Raw genomic sequence first — 15,233 nt, 5'->3', positions numbered from 1 at the left:
ATGGAGGAGAGAGAGTTCATGACCTGAAGTTGCTGAACTCAATGTTAAGTCTGGAAGGCTGTAAAGTGCTTAATCGGAAGATGAGGTGCTGTTCCTACAGTTTGCGTTGAGCTTCACTGGATCACTACATCAAACCAAGGACAGACATGTGGGCATGAGAGCAGGGTGGTGTGTTGAAATGGCAAGTGACAGGTAGGTCTGGGTCATGCTTGCGGACAGACCAAAGGTGTTCCGCAAAGCGGTCACCCAGTCTTTTTGATCCCCCTTTTTTCAATATTTTAAATTTTTTATATATGTATGTATTTTTTCCACCTATTTCTATTATTATTTTTAAAAATTTATTTCCATTCATTGTTTTATCCCCACCTTTTAGCCTATTTCGATCTTTTTTCCCCACACTTGTCCCCTCCCCCCATCCCACCCCCACTAGGGCGATCAGTCACTTGCTCATCCTGCTTTCTACTCTTAATGTCACCATTAACACCTCCTTTAGCCAGTATCACCACCATCAGCACCCCTTCGACCTTTTGCTTATGACATCTTTTGCAATCTCTCCTTTGCCTCCACGTATCACTGGCCTTCTGTCCAGCTTCAACTGTCCCACCCCCTTAAACAGTATACATTCCACCACATTTCTACTTCTCTTTAGTTCTGAAGAAGAGTCATACAGACTTGAAACGTTAACTCTGTCTTTCTGTCAGACCTGCTGAGTTTTTCCAGCAATTTTTGTTTTTTTCTCATTTGTCATTCATTATTTGAGCCTTTGACTGCAAACTATGCGGTCTACAGCAATTTGGGTGACAAGAAAGCAGTGAAATCCTGGTCAACCAAAGAAGGCAAAGAAATTAGCAGTGGCAAGACTGGTGAAGGTGTCATGAAGATTGGTGATCCCAGTAACAAAATGGTAACCCCCTTCTCTTTCTCGTGTGACTCTGTCCTGGACGCAAACCGTTGCAAGAAATGTTTCCTCTCAATCAGTTAAGGTCATCTTCTAAAATAAGACCTTGTTGAGGGTTTGGAGGAGACTTACTAGAATGGTACCAGGATCCAGGGATTTCAGTTATGTACTAGAAAGCTGGGGTTGTTCTCCTTAGAACAGAGAAGGTTCAGGGGAGCTTTACTAGAGATGTCCAAAATTACAAAAGACTTTGTTAGAGTATATAGAGAGGACTTGTTTCCACTAGCAGGAAAGTTGATAGCCAAAGAGCACAGGTTTAAGAACAGTGGGGAAATATGAAGTTTTTGTTATGCAGTGAATCACGATCTGGAATACAATACCTGAGATGCTGCAGATTTGAAGTTCTCATGACTGTGTTTAAATTGCTGTATGGTCTTGACCTTTCCTATTCTGTAACCTCTTCTGGTCTACAGTCCCGATAATGTTGCCTTCCTCCAATTTTAGCCTCTTGTGCTTCCCCAATTTCCTTCACTTCTCCTTTGGCAACTGTGCTTTCAGTTGCACAGACCCTTAGCCCTGGAATTCCCTCACAAAACCTGTCTCACTTCTTTTAAGAGGCTCCTTAAAACCTGTCTTTGACCAAGCTTTTGGTCTCCGTTCCTAATACCTGTTTACGTGGTTCAGTATCAAATATTGTTTGATAATGATTTTGTGAAGCATCTTTGGAATGTTTTACTATGATAAAGGTGCCAGAGCTTTGCAGGCTGTTGTTGAAAGGGTGGTAGAATTATATTAGTGACTTTCAAAAGGGAATTGGACATCTTGAAGAGGAAAAATTTTTAGGGCTGTAGGGAAAGAACAGGGGCGTGGGGTTAATTGGATAGAGCCAGCAGAGGCACGATGGGCCAAATGGCCTCCATCTGAAACATAACCTGTGATTTCAAGTTCATTCTAACTCTGAAACTGAGTCAAACTTCACCACTTCCCTTCACTACTGTTTATACTGGACATAGTATGAAAATTTCAAAAATCGTCATTGTATATTTACTATAATTCTATTGACAAGACTGTGCTATTATCAAGCTTTAGCTAGCTTTGTTGTGAATTAACAGCAGTGGGATGTACCTTTTAACCAGCATGCTCAGACTTGCAGTTTCTCTTTCTGTCAAAACAGAATTGCCTGTCTGCAAATGTTACACTAACAAGATATAATTAGTTCCTGTCAGCTAAGCCTTTGAGTGGTTATATTGAGTAGTCAGGAGTCTTGGACAGGAGGCGAAATTGAGCTGATACTGCAGCCGTGGCTTTGTTTTTGAGTGAAAGCTTATGTTGTGTGAAGAGCAGTTTTAGTTGAAGTGCAGTAAACTTTTCAATGGTTTTTGCCACCCTACAAATGCCTACAAAACCCATTTTAATGAAACAATGTTTGTGGTGGCAATAGAATAATGGCAGTGAGGATCGTCAGTTTAAACCTCACCTGCAAATACACTTTCACAAATTATGGACAGCACAGTTCACTTATGCTAACATATTGGCATGTCACTTGAAAGTTCACATTGATTATGGGTTATTATTGATTGCCCATTTGCCAATATTTTCATGTTCTTTAAGTTGCATTCTTAAATCACAGGATGCAGTGGTTAAGTTAGCCCATTCAGCATGCATTTTAATTGTGAAAGCAGATTGAGAAGGGAATTTTGGGTACTTCAGGACAACAGATTTTAATGTAACATTGGATGAAGATCTGTGTCAGAATTAATATAAGTATTCCCACAGTATCACTGATTTATTGACTTTTTTCCCCAGATATATTAAGTTATCTGTTGTGCCATTCCTTGTTAATGTGAGCCTCACAGGCCAAATCTTCTGGTCTCTGGATCATTAGAGACTTGAAGTGCAACTGAAGACATGTGTCGGGACCCTGTAGATGTCCTGATGCATGGACCTAAGTGAGAATCACTGGGAAGTTTCAACTTCTGATGGGCAATTCCCCTACTCCCCGTGACCCTCCGCTAATGCCTTTGGACAGTTCTGCGTCACTTGCCTGGGGAATTACCTAGGAAATGTTAGACAGTTTAAAACCTAGTCTAACACCAGGGTAGCGACACAGCTGACTCCCTAATAACTTCCTGACCACCCAATTACCTGCTCTAACCACCCAACTACCCCCGACTACCCTCACTGATTATCCCCCCGATCCGACCTGATTTCCCTGCCGACCCAACCCAACTACCCTTCAACCTGACTACCCCCAACCTGAATACCCACTTACCCACCTACCCAACTCACCCACCTCATCCACTTACCCACTTCACCCATTTACCCTTCTAAATACTGTGGGTACAAAAGCAGATTAGAGGCTGGGAATTCTGTGGAGAGTAATTCACCTCCTGACTCTCCAAAGCCTGTCTGCCATCTCCTAACTATCCAAAGTGAGTCTGGAGTGTTAATAATGGAAAATAAGGGGATGGCAGATGAATTGAAAAGATATTTTGCATCGGTCTCCATGACAGAGGATACAAGTAACATTCCAGAAATAGCTGTAAATCGGGAAGTGATGGGAGGAACTCAAGAAAATTACAATCAACAGGGAAGTGGTACTTAGCAAATTGTTAGAACTGTAGGTTGACAAGTACCCAGGTCCTAATGGATTTCATCCTAGGCCCTTAAAAGAAATGGCTAGTGAGATAGTTGATGCGTCGGTTCTAATTTTCCAGAATTCACTAGATTCGGCAAAGGTTCCAATAGAATGGAAAATAGCTAATGTAACTCCTTTATTTAAGAAAAGGAGGGAGACAGGAAGCAGGAAAGCCAGTTAGCTTAACATCTGTCACAGGGAAAATGTTAGAAGCTATTATTAAAGATATTATAATAGGGCACTGAGATCAATTTAAGGCAATCAGGCAGAGTCAACATGGTTTTGTGAAAGAGAAATCATGTATAACCAATTTATTGGAGTTCTTTGAAGAAGCAACAGGTGCTGTGGATGAAGGAGAACCGGTAGATGTACTGTACTTAGATTTTCAGAAGGCATTTGATAAGGTGCCACGTCAAAGGTTATTGGGAAAAATAAAAGCTCATGACGTAGAGGGTAACATATTGGCATGGATAGAAGATTGGCTGGCTAACAGGAAACAGAGAGTAGGCATAAATGGCTCATTTTCCAGTCGGCAGGATATGACCAGTGGTGCGCCACAGTGATCAGTGCTGGGGCCTCAACTCTGTATAATTTATATAAACGATTTGAATGAAGGGACTGAAAGTATGGTTGCTAAATTTGCTGATGACACAAAGATAGGAAGTTAATTTGTGAAGAGGATATAAGGAGGCTACAAAAGGATATAGTTAGGTTAGGTGAGTGGGCAAAGACCTGGCAAATGGAGTATAATGTGGGAAAATGTGAGGTTGTCCATTTTGGCAGGATGAATAAAATTTCATATTATCTAAATGGTGAGAGATTGCAGATCTCTGAGATTCTGAGGGATCTGGGTGTCCTAGTGCATGAATTGCAAAAGGTTTGTATGCAGCAAATAATTAGTAAAGCTAATAGAATGTTATTGTTTATTGCAAGTGGACTTAAGTGCAAGAGCAGGGAGGTTATGCTTCAGTTGTACAGGGCATTGATGAGACCACATCTGAAGTACTGTGTACAGTATTGTTCTCCTTATTTAAGGAAAGATGTAAATGCATTAGAAGCAGTGCAGATAAAGTTTACTAGATTAATACCTGGAATGAGCAGGTTGTCTTATGAGGAAAGTCTGGACTAGCTTGTATCCGCCAGAGTTTAGAAGAGTAAGAGGTGACTTGATTGAAACATTTAAGACCCTCAGGGGACTTGATAGGGTGGATGTGGAAAGGATGTTTCCTCTTGTGGGAGAATCTAGAACTCAGGAGTCACTGTTTCAAAATTAGGGGTCGCCCATTTAAAACGGAGATGAGGAATTTTTTTTCTCTCACAGGATTGTGAGACTTTGAAATTCTCTTCCTCAAAAGGTGGTTGAGGTAGAGTCCTGAATATCTCTAAGGTAGAGGTAGTTAGATTCTTGATAAGCAAGAGGTGAAAGGTTATCAGGGTGAGCAGCAATGTGAAGTTGAGGTTAAAATCAGATCAGCCACAAGTCAGGAGTGTGATGGAATACCCCCACTTGCCTAGATGAGTTCAGCTCTAACAACACTCGAGAAGCTCGTCACCATCCAGGACAAAGCAGCCAGCTTGACTGGCATCCCATCCACCACCTTCAACATTCACTCCCTCCACCACTGATGCATAATGGCAACAGTGTGTACCATCTACAAGATGCATTGCAGCAACTCATCAAGGCTCCTTCAACAGCACCTTCCAAACCCGAGATCTCTACCATCTAGAAGTACAAGGGCAGCAGGTGCATGGGAAAGCCACCACTTGCAAGTTCTCTTTCAAGCCACTTGGCATCGTGACTTGGAACTATGTTGCTGTTCCTTCACTGTCGCTGGTCAAAATCCTGGAACTTCCTTCCTATCAGCACTGTGGGTGTTCCCAAAACACATGGACTGCAGCGGTTCAAGAAGACAGCTCACAACCATCTTTTCAAGGGCAGTTAGGGATGGGCAATAAATGCTGGCCTAGGCAGTGACGCCCACATCCCATGAACGAGTATCAAAAATCCTCACCCATTTACCCACCTCACCCATCTCACCTACCTACTCACCTCACTTGTGCTCCCAGTGTGGCGACAGGCCTGTCCGCAGCTGCGTTAATACTAGTGGCAGCAGAATGAGACCATTAAGTAGTCATTAATTGTTCAGTTAAGGGCTTCAATTGGCAGAGGGGTGGGAGGGCTGACCATGTGCCTTCCCACCCTGGACTTAATTGGGGTGGAGGTGGGAAGATGGCAGGGTGCTTGCACACCACCCTCCTGCCTAATTAAATGTCCTCCCCACTTCCAAACAAGTCACTGGAGAGGTCAGAAGATTCTGCCCAATGAAACAAAATTCTCTCTCAATTGGGTTAGGATTGCCCATGTTGGACCAACGAAGATCAAGTGTTCCAACTAAGTCTGCACAGACTGGGGATTGAATTTGAGGCAGTCATACTCTGTGTGGCTCAGCTGTACATCATGCGATACATTCATCTGGGAAAGTGCAGTGCGCAGCGTTTGAGTTTACACGAACATTTGACTGTCAAATGGTTTCTATTGTCAAGTTTATTTAAAAAAATGAAAGACTTGCCTCTTTCATGGCATGCAGCATCTCAAAGTGTTTACAAATAATGGAGTGCTTTTGAGTCCGATCGTTTCCACTGCTCGGAAGATCCAGGCCACTGAGTTTAAAGGGAACTCTGCCTGTGATTCATTTGGTATGTGTGCATCGCAGGAGAAAACTGCATGTCCGGGGAGTTCAAAATGGGGTTCCAGCTTTATAGACTATACAGTCGATTGCTGCTGTTCTGTTAGAGTAGTGCAGGCAAAAATATGAAAAACTGAGAGTATATTGAGCTTTTTTCTCATATTGTATGTTTTCTATCAAAAGAGACTCACATTTGGTATGTTACTAATCGGTTTAGGTAATCAAATTGTTTGGAACTATGCATAACTTAAACAGGGTCTAATAGGAACAATATAAAACTCAATGGGCAGAACCTTGTGGAGGCGACAGGGGTCTAGGTCTCACCTGCCAGCTGGAGAGCTGCGAGAGACCTGCATTGGCTCCTTTGAGGGAGGCCCACTGAAACACATGCTAATCAGGCAGTCGAGAAGTCGGGGGGGGGTGGGGGGCGGGAGAAGTCCTGCTTGCAGAGAACTGCTGGCCAGTCAGAGGAGGTGGTGACCTGTTGGTCATATTTAAATGTCAGCAAGGAAAGTTTGGATCAATACAATCTCCTTCCACAGTGTTCAACAATTTTACTGTCCCCTGTTGGATCTCTACTATTTATAATACTACAAATGTTTGTAGGCTTAAATCACAATAGGAAAGCTCGTCATAGATCAGTGCATTTGGTATCTGTCAGCCTGTGTGAACACAATATTCTACAGCTTACTATGAACACCAATAATTCTATAGTTGCATAAAAATCACAGGATCATATCAGTGAAAGTAAGCTGTGTATTTGCATAACAATTGTAACCTGTCTGTCAGTGACAAGTGTGCAGGGGCACTGTTGTGACAGACTGTCACGTAGAATTGCAGCAAAGAGGGAATTTCAGTCCTGATTTTATTGACAAATTGCTTCCAAAGGCATGATGTAATCACCTTTGATTTGACTAAAATCGAATTGACCCTTTGGAATCATATGATAGAATGTCTAGACCTGCCACTTGGTATTTCAAAGTTTTCTTGTTTAAGTCATCAGAAATATTGAGTTTAATGGAATATTGAGAGGGTTTTGGGTAAGAGTGCTGTACATAGATCCAGATTGAACTGAATAGGCAATTTTGAAAAATTCGAATTACTGTTGACTCCATATAAACTTCAAGAGGCACGAATTGTAATCTATCAAATACTATTTTCATTCATGGCCATTATGTGGAATTGCTGATCAAGACATAGCATAATTAATGTACAATGTATTTTTTACTATATGTAAAAATGTTACTCGGGGCAACAATGAATATTATTAGTTCAAAAGGACACAATCTATTCAGTTGCTGTACTGGATATACAGAGAAGTATCATCTAAGAATCCTCCCTCCTGAGTATTTTGGCATTTTCTGTTTTTATTTCTGATTTCTGCAGTATTTTGCTTTTGTTCAAAGATGTACCCTGTGCAGTTATATATTTGGTTATTTTTTTCCTATCTGACATTCTTAACACCTTCCTGGGACCTCAGAGACTAACAGTCTATACACTGTCAGCACAGATTCTTCTGCCATTGTCTACAGATGTTCCACCTTCTTCTCAGTGAAACAACCCAGGTCCCCTTTTAATCTTTAGCGGTTAAACCACCCAGGTTTACTGTCAGCAGAATTCATAACAGATTACATGACTTCTTATTCTTACATTCTATCCTTAATAAAAGTCACAGTCCCAAAATATAACAACCTTAACTTCATATTTGTAACAATTCTCCCAATGAAACATGCTCTGCTTTCCACACTTCATTCCCCAGAGCTAGATCCAGCACAGTTGCTTTCCTCATTGGACTGGCAACACATTGATCGAGAAAAATGTCTTTCAGGGCATGTTACTATCCCAGTCTATATTATGATAATTGAAGTTCCCCATCATTACCATGCTGTATGTTTTACAAGAAAGGGAACTTTGACTCAAAAGACTCTTAAAGGTTATGTGTTCATGGGCAGAATCTTCGGCTCGGCGAGCGGGGGCGAAGCCCACTCGCCGAGGCGTAAAATGACATGGGGTGACGTTGGGCATGCGTCCCGACGTTACCACACGTCATTTTGATTTTCAGTTTGGCGGGCACACAGCCAACTCAGCTGCATGCCTGCTGAACTGTCAAAGGCCTATTAACGCCATTTAAAAACTAATTAAGGCAATCAGCTGAGCTGCCTGTCCAACCTTAAGGTTGGTGGGCAGGCGAAGAGCCCAGGTGGCCTTCGCATTTTTCATGGAACCTCATCCATGGGATGAGGTTTCATGAATGATTCAAAATTTTCAGAAAATTTTTTATTAAAATTAATGCACATGTCCCAGCTCATGGCCAGGATTTTCCCGTCGGCGATTTGGGGGTGGGGCCTGCTCGCCAACAGAAAAATGACGCGGGATGACGTAGGGGAGGAACCCCCGATGTCATCCCAGTCCCTTTAAATTTTCAGGAAGGCGGGCGGACAGCGAAATCAACAGTCCGCCTGCCGACCTGTCAATGGCCAATTAAGGTCATTGACAGGCTAATTAAGATTGTTAAAGACCCTGCCTGTCCAACCTTAAGGCTGGCGGGCAGGCCAGGAGCCCCAGCGGGCGGGATGAGGTTTCATGTCCGTTTTTAAAAAGTTTCATAAAGCTTGTGTGTTTCTTATTAACATGTCCCATCTCGTGTGACATTGTCACATGAGGGGGACATGTTAATAATTTTAATATTTTTCTATTTTTGTAGTTTTTTTACCTGTCAGTAATCTCCCTGAGACAGCACTGGTCTCAGGGAGATGTGCGCTCTTTTGCACTTTGACAGATGGGGAATCCCTCCCCCCCGCCGCAGACCACTGGGTGGGCCTTAATTGACTCGCCCACTCAAAGTGATGGCGGGCCCCATTTCGGCGGCAGAGTTCGGCTGCCCGTCCGCCGCCGAGCCAGTGGGGCCCGCTCGTCCACCAAGGGCAAAATTCTGCCCCATGTGACAGTTTCACACAAGGGGACATGTCATAAAAATTTTCTCGCCACTTTATTATACTTCTTAGACTTAAAACTAATCTCCCTGAGGCACCTCAATGTGGCATCCTAGAGCCAACCATCTTCAGCTGGTTCATCAATGACCTTCCTTCCATCATAAGGTCAGAAGTGGGGATGTTCTCTGATGATTGCACAATGTTCAGCACCATTCACGAGTCCTCAGACACTGAAGGAGTCCATGTTCATATGAGCAAGACCTGGACAGCATTCAGGCTTGGGCTGATAAGTGGCAAGTAACATTTGCACCACACAAGTGCCAGGCAATGACAATCTCCCAACAAGAGAGAATCTAATCATCCGCCTTTGACATTCAATGGCATTACCATAGCTGAATCCCCCATTATCAACATCCTGAGGCTATCAATGACGAGCAACTGAACTGGACCAGCCATGTAAATACTGTGGCTACAAGAGCAGGTCAGAGATTTAGAATTCTGTGGTGACATCTTAAAACCTCTCCACTATCTACAAGACACAAGTTGGGAGTTTTTTTTAATTCATTCACAAGATGTAGGCTATGCTGGCTGAGCCAGCATTTATTGCCCATCCCTAGTTGCCATTGAGAAGGTGGTGGTGAGCTGCCTTCTTGAACTGCTGCAGTCCATGTGACGTAGGTACAACACATGGGCTGTGATGGAATACTCTCCACTTGCCTGGATGAGTGCAGTTCCTGCAAAACTCAAGAAGCTTGATACCATGCAGGACAAAGCAGCCTGCTTGATTGGCACCCCATTCACCACCTTAAATATTCACTCCCTCCACCACCGATGCAGTGCAGCAGTGTGTACCATCTACAAGATGCATTGCAGCAACTCGCCAAGGCTCCTTTGACACCACCTTCCAAACTCACGATCTCTACCACCTAGAAGGGCAAAGGCAGCAGATGCATGGGAACACCACCACTTGCAAGTTCCCCTTCAAACACACCATCCTGACTTGGAACTATATCCTCATTCCGTCACTGTCGCTGGGAAAGAATCATGGAACTGTCCCCCTGACAGCACTGTGGGTGATCTACACCACATGGACTGCGGCTGTTCAAATAGACAACTCACTACCACCTTCTCAAGGGCACTTAAGGATGCGCAACAAATGCTGGCCTAGCCAGTGATGCCACACCCTGTGAAAGAACAATAAAAAGATTAGCCTCAAACGTTCCTTGATAGCAAATTCCATATTGCCACCACTCTTTGACTAAAGACGTTTCTCTTGTATTTCTTATTGGATTTTTTAGTGACTATGTTATATTTATGACACCTAGTTTTGGACTTGATTTCAATCTTTCTCTAACGACTGCAATTGACATTCCGTCATGTTTCATTCTGGAGTAAGGAACTTCAGGAAAATGAAAGAACTTGGCAGTGCCTTGTACTTTCATGAGCTTTTTATCTACTCTGTCCCAAAATTAAAATGAGTTTGTATAGTGACTTATCATGTAGACTAATGTTGCAGCCATTTTGTTCCCAGGAAATCCCCACAAACAGCAATTGCCTGAATGGCCCATCAGCCTGCTTCTGTTTATGTCGGCTAAGAAAGGAATAAAATTTTAAAAATGTTAAAGTAGTTAGACATGTCTGACTTGGGAAAAACATGTTTAAACTTAACAATGCATAAAACCCAAGTGGCTAGTGGAAATTTACAAGTATAATGGATCAAACCAAAATTATACCAAAACTCTGCTTCACTTCATTTTTTGAGTTGCTAATTTTTTGTGTTTGTTGCTGTTTTAAAATAACAGAATCCCTCTTTGGCAACATTTTCTTTTCTCCTCAATCAAACTTTGAATAAGAGAATAACAGATGCCAAAATAATTTTGGCTTCTCGTCAGTCTGCAATTCTAGTGAAGCTTCCACTTTGGTTGCATCAGGGAGCCCTGGGAATGCTCACTTCTCTTAGATTTTTCATCTGAGAAATGCAGAGTACAAAGGTTCAAATGTTTATTTGCCAGCTTTATTTCATCATGCTTTTCAAGTTCGGTGTTCAGGGAGGAAAATGCATACAAACAATTGCAGAACTGTCAGCATTTTCATTGTTTGATGTTGCTGACTTTTTGGTCTGTATAACTGTGACCTCTGGTGAAGCTTTGTAAACCTTCTAGAAATATCACTCCATCCTGCAGAGCACATACTATTGTGTTGGACCAGGAGAGAAAAACGCAACTGACGTACAAAAGTTAACCGTAGAGGATAATTGATTCCTATTGTTCTTATTGAAAACATGACTATACAAAATGATCCTGACAGGCGATTAGTAATTATCTATTATGGGAGTTATGTAGTTTTTTTGATTGCTGATGGTCAGGACGGTTACTGGAGCTCCGCAATCTGACTGCCTTCATTTTAGAGGTGGGTTGGTTTACTTCACTGTATTTGAATGACCTTTTCATGAGAATATTCTTCGAAAATGTCTTTTTGTTTCTCGTACAGTGTGAGACATTGGCAACTTGCTTTTTCAGCTCTTTGTTTTTCATACTGCAGGTTAACAGGACAGCTGTGATAGTAAACATGAACCTAAAGTAGATGCGCATTTTTAACTTCCATGGTCGTGGTTCCATGAGTTCTTTGGGGCAAATGGCTAATCCCTACACTCCAGAATTCCCTCGCTCAACCCTTCCACATCATTCGCTTTTAAGTCTCCCCTTAAGAACTGCTTCTTTGTCAAAGCTTCTTATCACCCCTCTTGCATCAATTTTTGTTTATGTCTCCAAGAAGTGTTTCGTGATGCTTTTTCATGCTAAAGCACTCTATGCATGCAGGCTCCTGTTGTAGATTATCCACATCTGCACCTTTCAAAATTATTAAATCTGTTTTTGTCTCTTTGACAAAACTGCCTTTAAAATAAACTATTCTGTGTTCTTAGAAAAACCTGTTTCTATGACGCTTGAAATAATTTCTAGAACATTGCCCAATTTCTAAAGCAAACAGGCAGTGTGATGTTCTGAATTTTGGCAAAACAGATAAATGCAAACTAGATTAGTTTTACAAAGTTACTTTTCAAATGATTCAACAAGATTCTTACTGTTTCTCTATTTATTGTTGTGTGCTCTCTTTCTGTGTTTTGACAGATTTTCTTTTGGTTCCTGTGTGTTTGATTACTTAGTGTTATAGCCTGCTTGACTTCTTTCTGTCTTCCTGCCTTTCCTTCTGTGCCTTTTTTTCTACCATTGCTTCTTTTCGTTCTGTGCCTTTGTGTGTTCCTCCCATTTCCTCACCGTATTGCAAACTATAGCTGTTGGAGTTTTTCCTTTCAGCAAGTATCAGTTTTACAGCTGGATCTGCTTTCAGCAAGTAGCACTCTTCACTGTGAAGAAAAATTGAACAGCAATACATATGATGGAATGAGACTGGGGAGTTGAAACACAGACAGTGAAAAAGGTTGTAACTGTTGCTCCAGGCATACTGGTTCTGTGTTTTAGCACAGCAGTGTTGTGGAAGGACAGCTTCAGACAGATAGTTGAAAGATCAGGGCATAACAAAAAGAACCTTTTGCCTCAAATATTTGCGCGCCCCTAATGGGTATTTGCATTTCATGCTTGCACTGGATTGTTTTTAATGCATCAGGAAGGGTGAAATTGCGAAGCACTTCATTCTCACTAGAGAGCTGAAATAATCCTAATCGTTTTTGCATGTGTTGATTCCTTTACATTACCTGCCAGCCTTGAATTTGTCAACTCACTTTTTTTCATGAAAACTGTATTCTTGTTATTGTTGTAAAAGAAAGATATGAAGCATCAGTTGCACAAAATTCAACTGAAAATGAAGCATCAACTAGGGTTTCCTTACAATAATTTGAAGGCCATCATCAGTTTTTCCTTATGGACTCCAATTTATTCTTAGTAGAGTATTAGGTGAATATAGTTTGAATGATTTTGCAGTTTGCTAAAGAAAGGAGTTTTATAAGTTTACAATTAATACACCATTACTATTTCGAATTGACAGGCTCATTGGGCTTCACAAGAATATTGGCCCCATGTAATTGGAAAAAGTACAGAAAATGAAAGTGTAAATTTTCTAATATTGCTTGTCAAGCTGTAGATTTTGAGTTTGTACAAACTCCATCTGTTTGTGTTTCAGGATTCAGTGAAAGAATCTGATCAGAAATTACGGTTTGGTGGGCCTGTAGTCAGCAGCCTTTATCAGGAGGAGATGATCAGGTATGTTGGTGAAATGGTTTTACAAATGATCGCATTCACACATTCTTTTTAGGAGAAGTGAATAATTGACTGGTCTGTAGTTACTTATATAAACTGGTGGATATATCAACAACAAAAATTTGTATTTACACTGTACCTTTCAGCATAGAAACGTGTCCCAAGGTGTTTCATAGAGAATAAAGAATACTGCTGAACAGTTACTTAGATATGCATCTGCTTCACTATAAAGATTCTGTAATTGCATTCTGCAAATATTCTGTCATATGTTTAATTTCAGTTCCTCCAATTGAACTATTTCATTCCTAAATAAGCTGTTGATGCATAGAAATATCTCTATTGGATAATCATATAATTGTGTTCAGTACAGTCTGTGCTGTTCTTATGCAATTCTCCAAATTCAGGGTCATGCATTCATTTGGTAAATTACATCTTAATGCAAAATTCACAATGGTAGAAAATGAATCTTTAACAGATTAATAGATATCCTACAATTCCTATTTATCACATGAGGCAGGAACTGTGTGCAAGTCCATCAGAGATTGCATGGAGTCCATTTTGGAAGTAGTGCTGGCTTACCTTACTTCACCAAAACTTAAATGAATTAATGACTGTTGAACATCTTCCATTTGCTTACTGTTCTGACCTTTGTGATCTACTGCGCTGTGACATCATCATGTTTGATGTTGAGGTTGAGATAAAATCAATAATTGGAGCAGAAGATAAATCCTAATCAAAGGCAGTTTGATGGTGCAATTCTAAAACACACATCATTTGAAGCTAGGTAGACTTTTTAACTGTGTTTCATTCTTTTTGGGTATGTACATCTTTATAAGTGTTACTAATTTAGATGATTAAAAATAATGAGGTTATTTGGTTTTTAACCTTCTTCTGCTGGGTGATATTCCCTCCTGCTGTATCTGTCCATATAACCTCTATAATTTACAGAATATATAGAGAGCTCAATGACATTTCACAACAATGCCAGCATCATTTAATGTAAAAATATTTGCATTTGATGAGCAACTCCATTCTGAAATGACAAGAAACAAGAATGTACCAAACCGGTTATAAAAGTTAACAAGGAAAATCACACCTCCTTTTCAGGGACCTGTGTGTGATTGTATCTTTGACATGATCCGGGTGTGGGATTTTCAATGTTAACTTCCTTGCCAGCTTTAGATATCTCAATAACTGGTAAATGTAATGAATTAAGTGTTAGCAAAAGAATTGGATGTTGTTTGGCTGAAGTTGAATCTTGGTGGTCAAAACACTATTTGTAAGACTACAAAATAGATAAAGATTATAACTCTTAATTCCATGAATGAAACTTAGTTTGCTCCCCAATCACCTACCTTTATTTTATATTTAAGCTTTTAGCGTCTACTATCTTAACCAGAAGGTAAATTAATGTGTTAATCACACTTTCCATGACATCTGCCCTAAATCATCTGCAACACTGTGCTTTTGACTCTTGAGTTCCAGATCGTTTAGGAAGTTAGCAAATAAGAGGGTCCCAAAACAAGCTCCTGTGGGGCACCACTGGTAACATTCTCCCAGGCTGATGACAATCCCGTTCTAAAATATTTCTCATTCCCGATTTCTTTATTTTCAGTACCAATCTTTCCAAATGAACTTCGTCAAAAATCTTACTGTTTGCATCACCCATTCACTGTCTTACCCTTCTCAAACTCCATTGCCACACCCTCAAATAAAACCACTAAGTTAGATTGGCAAGACCTCCTGCGCATGAACCCATACCAGCTATCTTTTATGATTGTAATCTCCAGATGCTTCATTATCTTTAATAAGAGTTTCCATAACATTATTCATAATGGATGTCAAATTCACTGGTATGTAGTT

General features: G+C 40.9%; 1 protein-coding gene across 1 annotated transcript in view; it reads left to right on the top strand.

The window, feature by feature from the left end:
* Positions 1 to 15,233, top strand: part of acbd6 (acyl-CoA binding domain containing 6) — a 207,196-nt gene that overhangs the window by 48,272 nt on the left and 143,691 nt on the right. Inside the window, exon 4 of the mRNA XM_078561560.1 lies at positions 13,294 to 13,373. Coding sequence (XP_078417686.1) covers positions 13,294 to 13,373 — 80 coding nt within the window. The remainder of the gene's footprint in view (positions 1 to 13,293; positions 13,374 to 15,233) is intronic.

This window comes from Cetorhinus maximus, chromosome 17, assembly GCF_964194155.1.
Source record: "Cetorhinus maximus chromosome 17, sCetMax3.hap1.1, whole genome shotgun sequence".
NCBI classification, from domain to species: Eukaryota; Metazoa; Chordata; class Chondrichthyes; order Lamniformes; family Cetorhinidae; genus Cetorhinus; species Cetorhinus maximus.
Note: the sequence above shows the minus strand (reverse complement) of the source record. Positions and strands in the feature narration are given on the sequence as shown.